This window comes from Erpetoichthys calabaricus, chromosome 4 (assembly GCF_900747795.2).
Source record: "Erpetoichthys calabaricus chromosome 4, fErpCal1.3, whole genome shotgun sequence".
Lineage (NCBI taxonomy): Eukaryota > Metazoa > Chordata > Cladistia > Polypteriformes > Polypteridae > Erpetoichthys > Erpetoichthys calabaricus.
In genome coordinates this window covers 39,993,550-40,010,649 of record NC_041397.2, presented here as the reverse complement: position 1 = coordinate 40,010,649, position 17,100 = coordinate 39,993,550, and the positions used below count along the sequence as shown (strand labels likewise).

At 35.6% G+C, this 17,100-nt stretch overlaps 2 protein-coding genes across 4 annotated transcripts in view; one reads left to right on the top strand and one right to left on the bottom strand.

The window, feature by feature from the left end:
- The window catches only part of slc6a7 (solute carrier family 6 member 7), a 666,512-nt gene that overhangs the window by 134,111 nt on the left and 515,301 nt on the right, over nt 1–17,100 (top strand). The window lies entirely within an intron of this gene.
- The window catches only part of LOC114649956 (stromal interaction molecule 1-like), a 218,201-nt gene that overhangs the window by 69,161 nt on the left and 131,940 nt on the right, over nt 1–17,100 (bottom strand). For all 3 annotated transcript variants that reach the window (XM_051926480.1, XM_051926479.1, XM_028799351.2), the window contains exon 6: nt 12,548–12,725. In XM_051926480.1, the coding sequence (XP_051782440.1) occupies nt 12,548–12,725 (178 nt within the window). The remainder of the gene's footprint in view (nt 1–12,547; nt 12,726–17,100) is intronic.

Here is a 17,100-nt window from a genome sequence, read left to right as displayed (position 1 = left end):
AAAACCTTCATTGCCAAACAGATGTATTTTTGAAGTTTTCCATCAACTAACGAGAAAGTTCAAAAGCAATCGATAAATAAAATGCTTGTACAACCTCCTGTATTACATAAATCAATATAAAACTGTATCATCCTGTCATTAATCCATATAGTATTAGTAGTTAGCACACTTTTAGTTTTCATAACTGACATTGTTGACAAAAATTAATTCCTACAGGGCCTTAATGTCAAAAATGTATTAGGATTGGTGCTGGAAAGGTAATAAGAATAAGAATGTGTACAGTGAATGTGCAGTTCTGCTCCCTTTATGAAAATTTTATTAAGGTCTGCTATGAAAGTGTTAATATCCTGCTCTAGAGCTGTATACAGGTAACTGGTTATTGTATTCTACAGCTCAATCAGGTGCATCTCTATTTTAGAGATTTCTTCCTAGCTTCATGAGCTACATTTGAGGCAAATGCAACCCTGTAATCTTTTACAAATCCCTTAATTGGTAACCAAACAAAAATAGCATCAGTCACAGATGAGTAATTCACTGCTATAAAAGCAACTAATTTTCTTTGATAGTTCAGAGCAAAATGTTTCTTAGGATAATAAACATATAATAAAACGCCACAAAATAGATTTTTTCTGGAAGTGAGGAATACAAAAATCAACATTGTTACTCAGGCGAGAAAGGGAGATGATGGGCAAAACTGAATGGTTATAGCAAGGGTAAACCTCGAAATAGATAAACACATATCTCTCTATTATAAAAAGAAATCCTGTCCCCTGTCCTGATAGTCTACGATACGTGATCCTCTCGGAAGATAATTTAAAGACCCGCGAGACGAAAGAGACCTGCCACGGTGCGTTTCACGGGAACACAGAAAGAGAGTCTTGCAAGACACACCCTACTTACGAGCAATATAAAAAATAAAAAAAAATCAGTAGTGTAAAGGCAGTCATGCAGCACACACAGCTCCAGGGCTCTTAGTGCATATAAAGTGTATAAGGTCAATACGGTAGAAATGAATAGGGTAGAAATGAAACGTCGACGATTAAACGAAGAAGAAAGAAAAGCGCGGCGAAAAGACACCCAAAAGCGATGGAGGGAAAAAAATGGGTACAAAAAAAAAGTAAAACGTCATAAACATGTTAAAAAGCAAGGGGGCAAAAAACACACAGATCAGGTGAGAGATAATGAAAACAGTGGAATTCAAAAGACGCAAACAAAACGGAGGCGCGAAACACATGCACAGCAAGATACAGAATATGAAAACAGAAAAAAAATAAAGTGTCAAAACAAAGAAACTAAAGATCGCATTAGCGCAAACAGCCAGAGTTATTTATTACAATGACGTGCAATCCACAATGGACAGAAATCCGGAGATTCCTGAAAAAAATGCCACCAGCTACATCGGCACAAGATATTCCAACGTTCATAAGTAGATTGTTTTATCAGAAAGTATTCATTTTATTGAAAGAACTCGAAACGGTATTCAGGAAAATCCGAGCACACATTTACACGATCGAATTTCAGAAACGGGGTTTACCTCACATGCATTTATTGGTTACTTTACAAAAAAAATTATTAACTGCTGATGATGTCGACCGTTTTGTCTGTGCTGAAATTCCAAACAGAGAAAGCTATCCTGAATTATGGTACAAAGTCACTAAACACATGTCTCATGGGCCTCATTTAAAAGATTCAGCATGTTGGGACTCGAAAGAAAAAAAGTGTTTAAAAAAAATTTCCAAAAGTTTTCGTTTAAACAACAGATATGACTATGGCTGGCTTTCCAGACTATCGCCGAAGAGATAATCGTCATGAAAACCACACTTATCACAGAAAGAAAGATGAAAAAATTCTGATGATCGATAACTCAATGATTGTACCATATAACCCGTATTTACTAAAAAGATTCGACTGTCATATTAATGTCGAGTATTGTGCATCAGTGATGAGTATTAAGTACATCTACAAGTACATTCATAAAGGACACGACAGAGTACGCATAACTTAATCGAAAGAACAAGCACAGGATGAAGTTTAAGCATATTTAGATACTCAATACTCAAGCGGACGGCATTTAATGGAATTACCAATGAACGGACAAAGTCACTCTGTCTACCCGAGAAACCAAAGACATGCCCTACTTACAATCTATCAAATAGGACAATAGGCAGCAAAATACTCAGTCTTGTGAAGGATTTGAGCACACACAGATCCAGGGCTCTCTGCACATAGAAAGCGTATAAGGTACGTTATAAATTAAATGTCGACATCTAAGCGAAGAAGAAAGCAGCGCGGGGAAAAGAGACTCAAATGCGTTGGACAGAAGAAAGAGCAAAAAAGAATAATCGAGGTGCAAATTCAGAAAATAAGGAAAGTAATTAAACTTAAAGTAATTAAACGCTAAACACATGCAGAGCAGGTTAGAGACTATGAAACCAGTGAAATTAGAAAGGCTCAAAAAAAAAAAAAACGGCGCTATACACATGTGGAGAAAGTTAAAGGATATGAAAGTAGGAAAATTAGAAAATATAAAAAAAGAAAGTAAAGATTGCAGTAGTGCAAACAAACAAACTGCCTCATTTAACTATGCACCAGTCTAACTTTAGCTTTGCACAATAATTACTACACTATTGCACCTTAATACTTAATTCTACTGTACTTTATTCACATAATTGTACTTATTTATCATGTTCTACTATACTGTTACCTTTCAATCTATGACTTTGTTAATCTAACTGATATTCTTCTAACTTTGCCGTTTTTGATAAACGGATCAGGATGCGTTTCGCTGCGTGTTGCCCTGTATAACTATGCATGTGACAAATGAAGAATGCTGAGAATTTCAAAAACGGAGTTTACCGCACATGCATTTATTGGTTACTTTGTTCATGTATATATATTTATCTGTCTGCTTATTTAGAAAGCTACATTTACCCCAAGAGTCAAAAACGTTCTGTCTAGCCCTTGTACAAAAACCTAGACAAAAGCTGGGGTATCACCTTGGTAACCCCATGTACTTTTGGAACTGTGAGAGGAAAATAGCACGACTTTACAGACAGGAGTCCAATGCAGAACTCTACTTACTTTTTTACTTTGTAAAAAAAAATTAACTGCTGATGATGTAGATTGTTTTGTCTATGCTGAAATTCCAAACAGAGAAACCTATCCTGACCTCATTAAAAAGATTCAGCATATTGGGACTCGCAAGATTACAAATACTGTTTTTACAGAAGTTCTGAAATAAAAGTGAAACTAATGAAATAGCAACAATTCAAAGAAAAAAAAAATCTTAAAAGTGTGTATCCGGAAAACCAAACACAGGGGTTAGCGAGTGAAGCCCCCTAGTAGTCTAAATGAAAGTCTGAATTATGTTTAGGACAAAAGTAAGCATATTCCCCTACACATGAATTAGGAAGTCTATATCCTCAGAATTTTAACATTTGCCCTGCAAGGTCCTTGAAGAACCCAAACTCATGGTGTGGGTTCATACATGCAAAAACATAACCTTCTACAGCCTTTAATTTCAAACAGCAAGTAGTATAACCTGCCACACACTCTGACAAAAACTTTACTTTTTTTATTCTCTTTGTCTAAATTTTATTTTATTTACCAATAAGCACAGAAGTGGGTAACACTAGAGTAGCTGCTCTTTTAACAATCTTTTGTGCTGGTGTCTGCTGTGCTCATCATTAAATGTCTGTATTTAGATACAATTTAGGAAGCAAATTCCACAGAAAAAGTTAATTTAAAAATAACAAAAAAGTAAGCATTTAAAGATACATAAAACATGCAGATATATGTCTTAATTTCCTATTGTAAATTTTTTTTAATTAATTTTATTGTAATCATTCCGTACAAATAGATCAATTTTTACAAAAAATAGGATTGTAAACAAATCAAACCCCACCCCGGAGGGCAAAATAGGGCAAAAAAGATAATAGGGCAAAAAAGTGGAGAAGGTAAAGAAATGCGGAAATAATTATTTCTTCTTATTCTAAAATATTATTGATTAGATCCTGCCAGGTTTTGGAAAAAATCCTGTACAGATCCTCTAACTGAGAATTTGATTTTTTGCATTTTCAAATAATATAAAACATCGGTTTCCCACTGACTTATCAGAGGAGAGTTAGGATTCTTCCAATTTAACAAAATAAGTCTGCGTACCAAAAGTGTAGTGAATGTAATCACATTTTGCTTGTCCTTCTCCACTTCAAATCCATCTGGAAGAACACCAAACACAGCTATTAATGGGTTAGGAGAGATTGTGACACCAAGGCTGTCTGAAAGGCACTTAAAAATTTTGGTCCAAAATGATGTTAATTTGGTGCATGCCCAAAACGTGATCCAGTGAGGCAGGAGCTTGGTTGCAGCGTTCGCAGGTTGCCTCTTGCCCTGGAAACATTTTGGGCAGTTTTAAGCGAGACAGATATAATTTTGAGATGAATAATTCTATGCTTTGCGCATATGGAGGTCGACTGAATTCTCTGCATTGCTACCTTCCACTCCTTTTCTGATATTAATTAAGAGATCTTTTTCCCATTGTCCTCTTGGATCTTTGAAAGGAAGGGGCTCTAATAAAATTTTATATATTGCAGAAATGGTGTCTAAGTCCTCGAAGTTGAGCAGTATTTTTTCCAGCATGGTGGAGGGTACGAGATGAGGAAAATGGGGCAGGTTCTGTTTAACAAAGTTTCTAATTTGAAGATAGTGAAAGAAATGTGTAGCTGGAAGGTTAAATTTGGAATGTATTTGTTCAAAGGATGCAAAGATATTGTCTATATAAAGATCTCTGAGCAATTTAATCCCAAATCTTTTCCAGATATTAAAACTAGATATGTTTGTGAGGGCTGAAAGGGGTGGTTCTCCTGCAGAGGTGCCACAGATAAAAGATTTTCCATCTTAAATTGTTTTCTAAATTGGTTCCATGTTCTGAGTCAGTGAAGCACAATTGGGTTATTAGTATATTTGCGATAACTTGCATTTATTGGAGCGCAGAGCAGGGAATATAAAGAAGTACTGCAGCATTTTACTTCTATTGCGGACCAAGCCTGTGTATGTTCATTTATTTGTGTCCAGGTTTTTATGGCTTGTATGTTTGCTGCCCAGTAATAAAACTGAAAATTAGGTAGAGCCATGCCACCTTTTGCCTGAGGTCTTTGTAGGGTTGCTCTACGGATCGTGAATGTTTTGAGTTCCAAATAAATGAGGTTATGGTTGAATCCAATTGCTTAAAAAATGATTTATTGATATATATATTGGAATGTTTTGAAATAAAAAAAAGAAGCTTAGGAAGGATATTCATCTTAACAACGTTAATTTTTCCGGCTAGAATGAGATGAAGGGTTGACCATCTATGCAAGTCTTGCTTAATTTTTTCCATACAGACGGCGAAATTTTGTTGATAAAGAGCTTTATGTTTACTTGTGATATTTACCCCTAGGTATTTAAACTGATCTGCTATGGTAAAAGGTAGGGTGTCCAATCTAATATTATATGCTTGTAAATTCACTGGAAAGAGTATACTTTTATTCAAATTAATTCTGAGACCAGAGATCTTTTGAAATTCTGTAAGTGCTGTTAAAACTGCAGGCACAGTGTTTTCTGGGTCTGATATATAAAAAACCATATCATCTGCATATAGAGAAATTTTCTGTTCCAGTCCTCTGATAATCCCCTTTATCTGATAAGAATTTCGACAGTGGACTGCCAGTGGTTCAATGGCGATTGCAAACAGCAGTGGTGACAAGGGGCACCCTTGTCTGGTGCCATGTTCTAGTTTAAAGTAGTCTGAACAAATGTTTTTAATACAAACGGAAGCTTCTGGATTGGTATACAGTAGTTTGATCCATGCACAAATATTCGGGCTAAACCCAAATTTCTCCAATGCAGGGAAAAGGTAGTTCCATTCAATCATATCAAATGCTTTTTCTGCAACCAATGATAATAATATATCTGGGGTGTTTGACTTTGCTGGTGATTACATTAAACAGGTGTCAAAGATTGGAAGATAAGTGTCGGCCTTTAATAAATCCAGTTTGATCCTGTGATATTACCAAAGGCAGCACTTTCTCCATCCTTCTAGCTATAATTTTTGAGAGTATCTTAACATCATTATTCAGAAGTGAAATTGGTCTGTATGATGCACATTGTAACAAGTCCTTATTTTGTTTAGGAAAGACGGTGATTAATGCTTGATGAAAGGTTTGAGGTAGAATTTGATTGTCTCTAGCTTCTGTAAATGTTGCCAATAAGAGGGGCACTAGCTGAGTGGAGAATTTCTTATAAAATTCTACAGGGTAGCCATCAGGGGCCTGCTGATTTCCCGCCTTGAAGTGACTTTATAGCATCTAGTAATTCTGATAGGGTTAGAGGTTTATCCAGTTCCTCAGCACTAAAAGTATCTATTTGTGGTATCTGTAATGTATCCAGAAATGCATCAGATTGTGTGTTGTCTTCTTTAAACTCAGTAGAATATAAGGTTTTATAGTAGTCTCTAAATGTGTGCATTATATTTTTATGGTCAATGATTTCATCTCCATTCGTGTTGGTGATTACTGGGATTGCATTGCGAACTTCTTGCTTGTGGATTTGTTGAGCTAAAAGCTTATTAGCTTTCTCTCCGTGTTCATAGTAATGATATCTTGATTTATAAATAAGTTGTTCAGTTTCTTTAGTTGTCAAGATGTTGAGTTCTGTATATTGTAAATCTATTGTAAATCTTACTGTACTGCAGTTGTCTAAATGCAAAAATAAAAGGAAAAAGCAGGTCAATTAATTAGACAATGAGATCAATTAAAGGTAACAATGTCTGATGATTGTGAAACTGGTTAGAATGAACACATGCAGCCATAGGAGCCCCCTAGACCAAACTTGACACCACTGTTCTAAAACATTATAGCACAGATGCCAACAATATCAAGAAACAAAACTGATATTCTGTATTTTTGTCTCAGACTCATCTTTAATTCCAAATGAATAAAACAAAGCTCAGTAAGTGATTGCTTATTTTTGTTATTTTTTGGCACAGCACCTCTTTTTTTATTAACACACGTACGAACTATGTACTAGTAAGCAGTACAACTCAACTGTAGGAATGAAAGATGCCATTTAATTAAAATATGTATGCCAACCACTACTCAATGCCAATTTAAAGCAGAAAAAACTACATAAAAATAAACTCATTTTTTAGGAATAGCATATAAACTTTCACTTATTAGTTCCTATCATTTCTGCATGGGTTAAGTAGTTCAATACACAGGAAACACTATATCTTAAAACAGTGACAGAATACCAAGGCTTCAATACATTCTTTCCACTCTGAGCTTCTGTCTCATGTTACCAATCTGACAAACAGCAAAACCTCAGGATGCCAAATCACAACAAGGCATGTGAGAAGGCAGTGAATATTCTTATGTTGAGTAGGTGAACCAGATTAAATAAATACTCAGCATGAAAATGTAGCAAATAATACTTGTACAGTTTAAATTGTAATTTGTTTTCAGAAGTACATATATCATAGTAGAGAACCTCTCCAGAGGGATGGTTGAAACCCAGACAGAGAACACATCCAAAGAGAATATGTAAGAAGGTATATCTTCAGATTTCCCATAAGCTGACATGGACAAAGGCCTATTATTGTGTTTACTGGAAACATTTAATTCCTTGTAAGCCATCTGAAATCTCCTCCAGTAATTTAAAATTTGAAATTCAGGGCTGTAGTCGGTATGGGGCCCAAGAGTAGATAACTTTATTTTGTGCCAAGTTGACCCTAATATCTCTCCAAGAGGAGTCTTGTCCAAAAGTCTAGGAGTTTGGGTCAGTTGAACAGCTACTTGTCAGGAATAACATGATCAAAGTAGTGAGCACAAAAGGAGCAAGGTAACGTGAACAAAAATCTTTCTCTGCCCTGTATTTGCCTTGTTAAAAATCATAAAAATGGTAGTTTAAATAAAAGTGAAATAGTGATGAACACTGATGCAGCAGGAATGTAGATTTTACAATTCAGAACCTTAACTAAAGGCCACACTGCCTGCTCTAGAAGTAAATAGTGATTTAGATACTGATAATGGTAAGATTTAATAAAAGACTAACAAAATTATTAATTTAGAAGGCAAGTGACTTAATAAATCACATTTTCAAAGTTCAGTAGTTTCCACTATTTTCTACACGCAGAGCAGTGGAAGGTTAAGCAACATTCTGTGTTACACAGCATTAAACACCAACTTATCCGTTTCTAGTACAGATCTTAGCCACTATGTTACAATCCATATATAAAAACTTTTCTGTACGTCCTTAGACTTCTTTCATACTTGTACTTAAAAACTGACTCATGAAGACTAATGCTCTACCTTCCTGGATAAAGTTTAATACACTATTTTCATGCAAGGCAGAACTGGAAAATCCACTGTCAAGATGAACCAAATGAGGCCTGAGTCACCATCTCAGTTGAAAAGAAATATTTGTTCTGGAAGAAGAAACACACGCAGAATATAATAGATGTGGATTGTAGTCTTCTACGTAAAAAAATGCATTGGATGATTTCCGAGTTGAAGGAAACATCCATTTGTCAAATCAGACCTAATGACAGCTGTCAAAGAGCTGAGAGTAAACCGGATGTCCAACTTTTTTTTTTTTTTTGCTTGACCCACACTAAAATTAATTTCAGAGACATGAAGAAACCCATTAATTGCAGAATTTTATGCTAGTGAACTTAAATATTCACCCAATAAGAATGCTCAAAATGAGATTACTATGTACTGATATTTCAACTGTAAATGGTATATTTATTCAGGTTCTAAGCCTGTTTTTCTATTACAGGACCCAAAGCAAGACAGAAATAAAAGCTAGATGGAACTAATCACCAGACCCATTCAGAGTTACTCATCCAGCTACTGTACTTATCTTTGGTATGCAGGACACATTTGAAGTAAACAACAAGACAAAAAAAAATTATAGACATCTGTAAAAGATGCAAACACTAGACAGTATCTCAGGTTTTTGAAGCTGTGTGGAAGCAGTATTACCCATTATTCTACCTCATTTAGCAACACACTATAAATAAACTAAAAAAAAAAAAAATATAACACTAAGCAATAGCACACAAAAATTACATAATATGTATAAATAGATGTATAATTATATGTCTAGAGACTTTTTGCAATTAATCTGGTTGTTAAAGCTTCCAACAGTTATAAAACAACAAGTGGTAAAGTATAACCATATTAAGGTTATATTTCATAGCTGAGTCTCATAATTACTATGTGCTTTGAGTGTGAACTGGAAGATTATACTGCTAAAAAAGTATCATTAGAAAAATAGTACAGAAAGAAAAATATTCTTGCAAGTACCATAGTAATCTCAATGTTACTAATATAGTCAAAATGAATATCCTTCCAGAGCTGCTATAGCTTTTCCAGAAAATATCTATGCACATCGACAAATACTTCCTTAAAGAAGTTAGATTGAACTATAACAATAATTTACCTGAATTCAAAATAACCACTTAAGAAAAAGATAGACCTACAGAGATCTAATGAAAAAGTGGAATGACATTCCCTAAACATTCAATTTTACTACAGTAATCCCTCGCTATATCGCGCTTCGACTTTCGCATTTTCACTCTATCGCAGATTTTTTGCTGGTTCGTGGATTTCTGCGGACAATGGGTCTTTTAATTTCTGGTACATGCTTCCTCAGTTGGTTTGCCCAGTTGATTTCATACAAGGGACGCTATTGGCAGATGGCTGAGAAGGTACCCAACCAGAGCGCGTATTACGTATTAAATAAAACTCCTCAACTATATTGTGAGCACGGGGGCTGTTTGCAACCCTAGAGGATACGGCCGCTCCTCAAAAAACACTGAAAGATTACCTTCACATTGCTCTCTTCCTTGCTGGGCTTACATGTGGCTGCTTTGTCAAGCGATATGCTTCCCACACTGTGCTTCGCATACTTAAAAGATCAAACAGCACGTATTGATTTTTGATTGTTTACTTTTCTCTCTCTCTCTTGCTCTGACATTCTCTGCTCCTGACAGAGGGGGTGTGAGCAGGGGGGCTGTTCGCACCCCTAGAGGATAAGGACACTCGTCTAAAAATGCTGAAAGATTACCTTCACGTTGCTCCCTTCTGTGCAGCTGCTTTATCAAGCGACATGCTTCCCGCACGGTGCTTCACATACTTAAAAGCTCAAAGGGCACGTATTGATTTTTGATTGTTTGTTTTTCTCGGTCTCTCTCTCTCTGACATTCTCTGCTCCTGACGGAGGGGGTGTGAGCAGAGGGGCTGTTCGCACACTGGCCCAGAGGATACGGACGCTCCTCTAAAAAATGCTGAAAGACTACCTTTACATTGTACATCCTTGCAGCTGCTTTGTCCGGTGGTGCTTCACATACTTAAAAGCCAAACAGCCCTATTGATTTTTGTTTGCTTTTTTTTCTCTCTCTGACATTCTCTGCTCCTGATGCGCACTCCTTTGAACAGGAAAATATGTTTGCATTCTTTTAATTGTGAGACGGAACTGTCATCTCTGTCTTGTCATGGAGCACAGTTTAAACTTTTGAAAAAGAGACAAATGTTTGTTTGCAGTGTTTGAATAAAGTTCCTGTCTCTCTACAACCTCCTGTGTTTTTGTGCAGATCTGTGACCCAAGCATGACAATATACAAATAACCATATAAACATATGGTTTCTACTTTGAGGATTTTCACCTTTCGCGGGGGGTTCTGGAATGCAACCCCCGCGATCGAGGAGGGATTACTGTACTATGATATAAACATTCATATAATAAACTTTTAGAATTTGCCAGAAATTCATGTGTGCGCATCAGCTTCATTTGAAATGGAAAATAAATTATGTTGTAAATCGTCTTTGTATGTATTGCACTGTGCTCTAATTAATACTAATTATCATCAGTTTATCAGCAGACTACAGTCAATTAAAATTAGCATACCCAATTGCTAAAAATATGGAACCAATGTAGGGCCCATTTTAAGGGAGATGAACACTTTATGCATTGGCCCTATATATGATAATCACCTCTTTCAACCGTTTCTAATTAACTCAGTATTCACATATGAAAAGCTATAGGGATTGAGACACTTAGAGATTTCTATATTAATAATGTATTCACATCTTTTGAACAACTACACTCCAACTTAAATTTTCAAGCTACACAAATTTTTCCTATATACAAATTAGAAACTTCGTTGAAAAGTGAACTAGCCAGCTTTCTGCACCTGTTACCAATATCTACTCCTGATATGATACTGGCTAGGCTGAATACAAATTCAGATAGCATCTCTGAAATATATTTCAAAATTTACTATTTATGGACCCCACTGAAAAATAGCAAAGTGATGTTTCAATTAAAATCTCAAAAGGAATGTAACTCAGCCATTCATAGAATACTAGTTCAACATGCACAAAGCACACCATTAATTCAACTAAAAATCTTTCATTGATCACAAAACTCATTTAAAAATTGTTAATTTATTGCCTTTTCAAGAATTAAAAAAAAAATGTTTAGTGATTCCTCAAATTAGGTGTAATGTAGTACATACATAAGAAAGGCTGCAAATTAGGTTTCTTAGGAAAATAACCAAAAATGTATCAAACAGAAGGTATCTGTTTAAAGGATTATTGCCAATACCCTCAGTATTAAACAAAGAACATTACACTCCTGTCAAAGAATTTAAGTTTATTATTATTAACAAGGTGTTATTGCAAAAATTAAAACTATTATGTAAATAGTAATGTTTCCAATTTTGATATTACAGATCATGGTTACAATGAAAAAAAGAATTGCATTAAAAAAATCAAGCTCAAGAAGGAAAAAAAAATCACGTGAGTAAGATTAGTAAAGAGCTTTGTACTCTGGGAAAAACTAAACAGTCATCTTTAAAGGAGAGTAAATTCTTAAATTTTATTAATTAAAATGATACCCATTGCTGATCTTGTTTTACTTGGTATGAATTCAGTACACTTTTTTCTATTGAAAAAGAAAACTATCTACCTGAATATAACAACTTACCATTAGGTTTAGTGGTTGAATTTAACACACATATGTACAGTATATCAGTTTAAAGCTAACTGGTTGTCTCCAATTTGTTGCTGTTTTTTTTTTTGTTTTTTTTAAATAAAAATTAAGCAGCATTAGAAATTAACATTTTATTTTTCAAGAATTGATATCTTCATAAATCTCCAACTCAGGACACTCTATATACTAAGTACAGTACTAGTAGCATTAGTCACTAAATAAAAAGGCATTGCTTCCTAAGAGGAATATATCATGCCAATATACCAAGATAATCTACTATGCAGTTACTTGTTTTTGTTCAGCCATACCACAGCATATCACAGAAATGCTAACAACCACCAACATGCATGCCCATATTTGAATATGATATTTCTTGATATAGTGGTACATTCTTGCTACATGTGGTGGATGAGTGTTTTAAAGTCCAGTTTGATTTAATCCCAAGAAATATAAAAATAAATGAAATAATCAAATGAATACAGAATCAACGTTTGGTATATGTAATTTAAACTTACTTTTGCTGTAAGTCGTGAAGGCTCTGTTCTGCTCTTTGCAGGCCCTCAAGGTCTTTCATCATTTTCCTCATGTGTTCTTTGGAGTAGCGATTCTGGATATATGCAAACCAGCAGCCTCCCATTCCAATAACAATTGACACCACCAACATGAAGTCTTTAAGGTGGTTGTGACGATTTACTGCAAAGAGTTATTTAAAAGATAAACAAAAGGAACTGTGTTTCTCAAACTTCTAATTAAAGCACTTCTACTTTATAAGAAAATTGAAAAGTAAAAATTCTAATTATTATTATTAATTTCCATTGCCAGCAAAACAATCATTGCGCATTATATAAAATTGAACCGTATTCTAATGGAATCTGTAGTCACTAATACCAGGTAAAGCAGAGACGTTAATTGCTATGAGATCAATAAAACAAACAGCTGATTTACACATTCAAAACAGAAAAAAACAGATATAAAGCCAAGCAACTGCCACTCTGTATTGTTCAGTTAGTACTTGTGAAGTCTAACTAGCCAGTTGTAAATCAGTTTTCATTCACTGATTCTATCATTGTCTTTTTCATTCATTACTTGCTGAAGTGTTTGTAAAACTGGCTCTGAAAGGCTCACTGTAACCAAATCTCTCCTCATCTTAACTAATTATGTAACACTTCTTCCAGCAGCTAGTACAGTCTTTCCATTAGAGTCATAAACCATTGGGCTTTATGCCCAAGACTCAAATAAACTCAGATTAGCACCTTCTATTTCAATGTAATACCCAAATAGTAACAGAAAGTAATCACTGAGCGTTCAGCGGGACAATGTGACATTTACATGAGACACATGGAATTCTGCACTGCTTATTTTCATTCCTAACTTGTTCAAGGGCATAAAAGAGCCAAATGCACCAACTACTTCCATAATTACTTCTACTGCAGTGCATAGAATTTTTTGAAATTAATTTGATATATTAATTAGTGCTAGTCATATTAGTAAAAATGAACTAGTATGTTCTTATTTCAAAGAGAAAACACTGTGGTATTCTTGCATTACCTATCTAAAAATGTTTGTAATATTAGTTAAAGTCAATGATAACTGTATTCTCACAAGGTCAGTATAAGCCTGATGGTAATGATCCACAAATGACAATACAGCATACAAAGCCCAAGTGCAAAAAAAAAAAAAAAAAAAAAAAGAGAGCAGCATGGCAAAATGTACAACTGGAACAGTACCCCAAGGAGTCTGACCTCAGGAGAAAAAAAAAAATCAACAATAATACAGTATTATATTAAATGGTAATAATGCACTTTTATTTAAGCAAAATCACATAAATATGTTTATTAAGCTATAATCCAACCATGCATCCATCCATATTCAACACTGGGCTGGAGTAAAAATAAAACTCACTTCAAAAGACATAATGCTTAAGAGACTTTTCAAAGCACACTCCCAAAGTCAGTCCTCTATCACTAATGTTTCTAGTCGAATCCAAAAATCCTCACTATGATGTGGCTCATTATCCAGTTGAAGACAACATGATCATCGTCAAACTCCCCAAGAAAGGAAACCTGCATGACTACAATAACTGGAGAATTATTACGCTCCTATCTGTCCCAGGAAAAGTATTTAGCAAAATTACTCTTAATAGAGGGTCGGCATGGTGGCGCAGTGGTAGCGTTGCTGCCTTGCAGTTGGGAGACCCGGGTTCGCAGCATGGAGTTTGCATGTTCTCCCCGTGTCTGCGTGGGTTTCCTCTGGGTATTCCAGTTTCCTCCCACAGTCCAAAGACATGCAGGTTAGGTGCATTGGTGACTCTAAATTGTCCCTGGTGTGTGTGTGTGTGTGTGCCCTGCAGTGGGCTGGCACCCTGCCTGGGATTTGTTTCCTGCCTTGCACCCTGTGTTGGCTGGGATTGGCTCCAGCAGACCCCCGTGACCTCCTAGGAAAACAAGCTGGCTTTAGGACACAGCCATCCTCTACCAACCAAATTTTCACACAAAGATGTGTTTTATTCCCTCTTCTGTTCAGCAATATCATCATCTGGTTGATGCATAGCACTGGTAATGGGAAAGAGCTACAATGGTAGATGGCAACCAATTGGAGTTGATGGAATTTGACGATGATGTCATTATGATTAAAACTAATTCTCAGAGGGCAGCAAGACAAGACACTGGGCAGAAACTAGGATTGCTCATCTCAACCAAAAAAAAACAAAACTGATGATGGAAATAAATACTTCAGGCTCCTCCCTTTATATCAATGGCAATCATGTGGACAGTGTTTAAGAGTTCACTTATCTTGGCAGCCTGCTTACCTGCAACAGCAACACTACAACTGAGATGAAGACGCGCATTGGCAAGGTATCCTCTACCATGAGCAGATTGAGACAAATTTGGGACAGCAAGCAGTTCTCCCTATATACCAATATGAAAGTATATAAACAGTGTTATCATCCCAATGTGTCTATAGGGAGCTGGGACATAGTCCCTCACAAAGGCACAATACGCTAAACTAGACAGCTTTGATTCACGCTGCCTACGCCAAATTAAGCACATACGATGGCAAGAAATGACCACTACAGGTATGGTCCAGACGAGATGCCCACTTGCCCATCAGTCTCAATCTACAGAAGAGATGCCTGGCTCAGTTCAGCCATCTAATATGTATGAACAACTATAGATTACCCAAACAAGCTATGCAGTGGGCCATTCCTGGAAAACACCAACCAAGCAGATCAAGGACGAGCTACCTGTGAAACATTAACAAAGACCTTTACTTAGTGGGTATGAAATGGACAGAAGCCATTTCACTGGCACTTGACAAATCTGTTTGGTATCATCATATTTCTGCCTTTAACCAAAAAGTTATAAGAAGAAGCAGAAGAAGAATCTAATAATCTAATCTAATATTTTTATTCTATCAGTAGCTTTATTTAAAGTACATTTTGATTATTATCCTTTTTAATAAAACCCCTGTGTGCGTCCAGTGTCTGTGTGTGTGTCTTCTGGTGAAGTGCGCATGCGCAGGGCACGGTGCGATGCTTCAAAGCAGATGCTTCAGACGCGTCACACAAGACAGAAATGGCAGGACCTAAAAAATATCGCGCAGCAGATCCAATCGGATTTCGGTAAATGAGGTAAGACCTAAAACATAAAACACGAAAAATCCAATAGGGTACTGAGACGCGGAGACCAGCTTCCCCATTGTTGTGAAAGTGTTCACTCTGAGGATGTCAGATTTGCGATTAAGAAGCTTGGCCCGGTAAAGCGTCAGTCATTGATGGGATTTTCCTAAATATACGAATTTTCATGATATTACAATACGATGACTTTTAAAAGTAGATTTATTTTCGCGCACATTACATCAGTTGCTGGGGAGAATCTGCTGATTGTTGTGACAGAAAATTAAACGCATATTATGGACAGCAAAGCCAGTATTACTGTCAGAGAAAATTACAAGCATTTTACAGGAAAAATTTAATGAGGTAAAAGGTCCCTTGCCATTTAATATAGACTGTTCCTACTAATGTTTATGGACTACTGTTCTAGCGCCCATTATTGTAACGGGCTTAATGTCTAGTATTTAATATAATCTTTTGATGAAAAAAGCATGCTTTTTCTTTGATTTAGGGGAATATCCACCAGTTCCAAACAAGTAGGACTGATTTTTTTTTTTTTTTTTTTTACAGGTTGAGAATGGTTGTTGTTTTAAAAATCAGTTCTAGGTTTTCAGCTGATAATACCTTTTGAAATGTAAACACCTAGAACAATTTGAAAAAATGACAGTGCTACTGTGTTTAAGTCTTGTGCTGACCACAGAGTTTATAGAGAGAGGTGTAAAGCACAGTTAAATGATCAGAAAGAACCAAATTTCCCCTTGGGATTAATAAAGTATCTATCTATCTATCTATCTATCTATCTATCTATCTATCTATCTATCTATCTATCTATCTATCTATCTATCAAAGTGATAAAGAAAACAGGTTGCAAATCAGAAAAATTACACTGTGGTGTATATAACAAAAAAACTGGAGGAGGAAGAGGTGTGCATTGTACTTTGTACAGTATTATTAATGAACTTTCCACAAAGAAGTCAACATTGACATTGCAATTAAATAAATTACTGCCTTAAGAAACATACATTCATTATATATAGTTCTCTGAAATGCACTCTTCTAAACAAGCCAACAGTCTGGTTAGCAAGTATTATTTAAGTCCATCCTACAACTGTTGAATTGTATCAATTCCAATCTAAAAATAACACTGTTATAATCAGCTGATTCGTAACACTAAGGTCACAGTAGGATTCCAACTTTCATACAAAGAGGAAGTAGTAACATCTGTGACATACTTTATTAGAAGAAGAGGACATGTCATTATCAGACCTTACTTAAATCACTCACAGTATCAATTTCGCAGTAAAACACGTGTAATGCTTCTGCTTCTGAAAAGAATCCCAGCTAACAACTCTCAGCCAATCTGCTTTACAAAACCAGGCCTCACTCTAAAATCAATATACATCTTTATAGATTCAGTACAAGTTTGTTGCATTGTTGTTGCAATAAATAAAATCA